The following is a 4850-nucleotide window of genomic DNA, read 5'->3' on the forward strand; positions in this document are numbered from 1 at the left end:
GGAGTAAAAAGTACAATATTTCTCTCTGAAATGCGGAGTAGAAGTAGAAAGTGGCATGGAAAGAAAAGACTCAAGTAAAGTACAAGTACCTCGACATTTGTAGCCTACTTCAGTACAGTACTGGATTACATGTACTTGGTTACATTCTACCACTGAGCCTCAACAAGCACCAGTTATCTGAAAGGCTCCAGCAAAGTAGAAGCAGGCAGAGCCAGACATGAGGATGAAGCCACAGGAAATAATGAGGAATGAGGAAACGGAAGCACAACCCTTCAAGCTGTTATGAAGTCGACCGACTTAACTTGATGAGATGCTGTTTTACCAAAAGATAACACGTTGACTCAATCAGTGCAGCCTGTGTGTAGCGGTTCTCTTGTTTTTAGCTGCGTTGCTGGAAGTGTAGTTTCTTAAACACCGCCCACTGTGGGGAAATCGAAACCTAACTGTGCATTAAAAAAAGCGCTCCTTGTAAAAGTCTCCCATTTTCCATTAGAGTCCGCTGCGCTCATTCCGCCGCTCAGCAAACCTGCGCAATTCAGTTTCGGACAACATGGCCTACAACCAGCAGCAGACACCTTTTTATAACCCAGTAAGTGATTCAAACTTGTCTTGACGTTCGTGAGGAGGCGATGTGATGATGTGTGAAGGCGCTGCTCTGCTCGGGCTGTGTCAGCTCCGCTGTCCTGTTATCGGCTGGCTGCAGGAAACAGCCGTTAAAACTCTGGGTGATTGTCAAAATGTCGACAACTTTCAGGGCCTTTTTATGCATTTACGTCTGCTCTTAAATTCGATACAATACCTATATAAACAATTAGAATAGCTTAGTAATAAACTTTTTTTGTTTGTTTCCCAGGGTAGGCTACTTATTAACACATTTTTGTATTTTGTAGTCTAAATAACGAGTCTATAGACTGCTGCCTTAACGGAGAGAAGGAAACAGCAGCTTTGCCTCACACAAAGTGTCATTTTGGCTTCAGGTGTCTGTTTGTACTTCTTTTTCTTTAGTAACCCCCTGGCTCTTTTAGAACATAGACTTTTAACATGTACAGAAGATGTTCTTTTCTACTGCATGTCCATATTCTTCAATAAAATTTGAATTGAAAAAGAAAAGGGTGTCTGGTTGTACTAACCGATGGTTTGTTCGCAGACTGAAGTGTGTCAAGGCCAAGCACTTTCAAAATAATACCTGTAATTGGATGAACCCTTTGTCTATCACATCTACCACTTACGTAGTCTACTGCGTCAGGCTAGTGAGATATGCATCCTTCCTGTCGCCATTTTGGGACTGAAGTCTCAGAGCATCATGAGCTAACATGGCAATTGTTGCCTTCACTGCCATAGTGGATTATTCCACGGATATATTAACTTACCACAGCAGCATGCCATCAGGGGCGTAGCACACATTTCTGGGCCCTTTTTTTTTCTGGGTGCTCCGTCTCCTTTCCCCCCCCAGTCTGACGCCCCTGCGGGCCTCCAGGCACCGTGGCCGGTTGGTGTAGTGAGCGGCCGCCGGCCAGTGCCGCCAAGGATCAGTTTCCATAGTGGGATATGCCATCAGCCACCGGCAAATGCTGCTGTTGTGAGCTGCATGTGGCGCCAGGGGATTACTTTATGCCCATATCACCAATATAGACTGTATATAGACATATATTTGTATGTTTATGCATGCCACCATAGCCAGTCTGACTAATCAATACCAGAAATAAGTTAACCATTTGAAAAGCATGTAACATTACACCTTTCTCTCGTTCGTTCTGTTTCTGGGATATGAGTGATGCTAAATCATTTTATATATCATCATAAACAACGTACCCTAAGCCTAAATTAATATTACAGCTATAGCTAACAGTCTGACCAACATTATTCCATAACTGAGATTTAAAGCCAACAACGTTAGGGCAATAAAATGTATGGCTACTTTACACCATAATAAACGAAAAATAAAATTACTTTTGGCATGTTTAATAGAATGTGATCACACATGTCATCATATTAAACTTAACTTCAAAAATTAACCAGGCATACGCAGCCTATGGCATGCCATTATTTCTTATTTGACATAAAGCCATTTTGAATGACTTATACTAACGTTACCTTCCACCTGCCGTCAAACGCTTGGTGTGTTGAGCGGCCAGTTCCACCAGGGGACCGGCATGTACCACAGTGGCTGACCATATTAAGCAAACACTTATGTCAGACAAAGTATATTTTATTTAAGTAATTAGTATGTATAACTAAGATGCTGAAAATTATGTATTCATTATTAGGAAAGCTAGGCCCACATAGCATAATATATGGCTTTATTAATGATTTTGTCACTTTTTCAATGTTTTTTGTTGCTTATTCTGACATTTTTGTTGCTTTCTGCAGAGTTTAGTTGCCTTTTTTGAGTTTTTACCGACGGTTTTGGCACCTTTTCCAACATTTGTTGTCTTTTAACATTCCATTCTCTTTTAGTGTTTTTTCCCTCTATTTTTTTTTTTCAAAATGTTTTTGTCGGTGTTTTTAATACACAATCTCCCTCCCCCATGATAAACCCAAAGTTGGGCCCTTGATAGGTTATATTTCTGGTGCCAAAAAGGTTTTCCTCTACAGCAGTTTCACCCTTCCTACCACTAGTGACATCGGCCACAACTCGATGTTAGTCTCACTCCTCGCTTGTTTGTATTTCCTCAACCAATCCCAGCTCTCCTGGGCAGCTCTAACCAAGATGCCCCAACTCAGAGTCATTACCTGTATCTGTGTCATGTGGGTTTCTCCACTGCTAGCAGCTGGTCCTGAGTGTATAGTTGAGTCCAATGGGAGGAGTGAAATATAAACACAGATTAGAAACGATTATGTCGCCCCATAGTCACCCAAGTAAATATAACATTTGTACACTGTAGATAGTAGAAGTAATAATGATACAACAGTGAAATGTATAAGGCTAATGACACAGCACATGGTAATAAAACAAAAGTATGTAAAAAAGGTAAAGAGATTACATAAAATTGTGAAGCAATTAGGAACCAGGTTGCTTGCCACGTGGTCTAGAACCAGCAGTATCCTGGCCATCTAGAAGCAAGAGCATGCCACAACTGTCCTAATGTGCTACGTTACCAGGAATCACATTTATTTTCATTTTTTACTTTGTTTACCAACATTCTGTGGTTGATGTTAACTTAACCTAAGATATGTACAGTAGGAACCATGTTTATCCATTTTATCCCAAAAGTTAAAGCATCGGTCGCAAATCCCAAAATTGCCTCAAGCGGCTTTATGCTAGCAGTAACAAGTTTGCAGTTAGAATGAAACCCAGCCATTAACCTGTAAAGTCCTGTTCTTTGTAGATAATCCCCTTCACTGGATCAATCCACGGTGGTCTGCAGGAGGGGAAGTCCATCAACATCAGTGGACGAGTCCTGCCTGGAGTCGATAGGTCAGACTGCTTTTCTCATCTTTTATCCTTCAGCTCTTAGTCCTTATATATGGTTGCAGTAAAGTACAAAATTTAACATCTTATAAAATATTTTAATCAAAACAAACAACCAAAACACATTAATTTTTCAGAACAATAACTTTTATTTTTGTTTCCTGAAATGCTGTGTTTGTGGTTTCCTTAATTTGATAAAATGATTCCGTTCTGATTCTTTCCTGTACTCCTGGTCCGAGCGCCGACTGTGGCGAAGGCCCTATTGAAACTGAAGGAATCCTTCCTTTCCTTTCTTCCAGCAAATGAATTGCCTTTTAAAGGGCTTACCATACTCAAAAACTCACCCAAAATTGGCGGTTGCTTCAAGTCAGAGTAAAATTTACCTATTTTAAGTGTTTCGGGAATAGGCGCACAAAAATGGCTCGCTAGCGCCCCTTACAAAGTAAAAAAAAAAATGGAACCCCTGCAGTTCGTTTAACATGGACTAACAAATCTTGGTACACATATGTAACATGTCAAACCGTACAAAGCTTATTGGAGCAATACAATAAACCCAACAGGAAGTCCACCATTTAGAATTGAAAGTTTGAAATTGCTGCGATTTTGGCCATTTCCACATGTCGTACTTTAATAAACTCCTTCTAGAGATTTCATCCAATCAACTTCAAATTTGGTTTGTGCCATCTTAAGACGTTAAAGATGAAAAGTTAATTAAAGAAAAACTATAAGTAATATGGCATGACTATGGCAGGGCGGCCATTTTGTGCAATTCACCATCAAAAGTGGGTGTAACTTGAGTGTACATTGTTCGTATGGCTCGAAACCTTTCAGGATTTGTAAGAGACCAAGCCTGACGACATATACACGTATTGGCTCAAATTCATAGCACCCCCTAGTGGCCCCCCAAACTCCTCCTAGAGATTTAATCCAATGGACTTCAAATTTGGTCTTTACCATCTCAACACCTTAAAGATGAAAATGTATTAAAAGAAAAACTTTTTGTCAAACGGTGTGAGCGTGGTGGCCATTTTGAGTATTTAGTGATCAACAAGAAAGTGGCCGTAACTACAGTGTACATTGTCCAATCTGCTTGAAATTTCCCACAATCAGCAAGGGTCCAGGCCTGAGGACATCTACATGCCGATATTGACTTTTGGTCATAGCACCCTTGGTAATAATTTTTATTTCATTGGGATTTTCAAAAGAATGAATGTAAAGACATGTTAAAGGCGTTGAGTTTCTTGTAAACTGAGTTTAAGAGAGAGTTATTTGCTTCATCCTCCAACATTTGGAAAGCTGTTGAGAAGACAATCTGAACTCATTGCCTCTTTATCAAGACCATGAGATCCAAAATATCAGGGATCCACTCATCTTAACATTGCTCCAAAACAAAACATGAACAGATTTCCCTAACATTAGTTATTTGTAGTTATTTATG

The 4850-nt window shown here is 40.0% G+C and overlaps 1 protein-coding gene and 1 long non-coding RNA gene across 4 annotated transcripts in view; both read left to right on the forward strand.

The window, feature by feature from the left end:
• The window catches only part of LOC116695664 (uncharacterized), an 813105-nt gene that overhangs the window by 536975 nt on the left and 271280 nt on the right, over positions 1–4850 (forward strand). The window lies entirely within an intron of this gene.
• LOC116695629 (galectin-9) overlaps positions 317–4850 on the forward strand; it is a 14243-nt gene continuing 9709 nt past the window's right edge. For all 3 annotated transcript variants that reach the window (XM_032526038.1, XM_032526037.1, XM_032526039.1), the window contains exons 1-2: positions 317–589; positions 3330–3418. In XM_032526038.1, coding sequence (XP_032381929.1) covers positions 551–589; positions 3330–3418 — 128 coding nt within the window. In that variant the 5' untranslated portion in view covers positions 317–550. The remainder of the gene's footprint in view (positions 590–3329; positions 3419–4850) is intronic.

This window comes from Etheostoma spectabile, chromosome 9, assembly GCF_008692095.1.
Source record: "Etheostoma spectabile isolate EspeVRDwgs_2016 chromosome 9, UIUC_Espe_1.0, whole genome shotgun sequence".
NCBI lineage: Eukaryota > Metazoa > Chordata > Actinopteri > Perciformes > Percidae > Etheostoma > Etheostoma spectabile.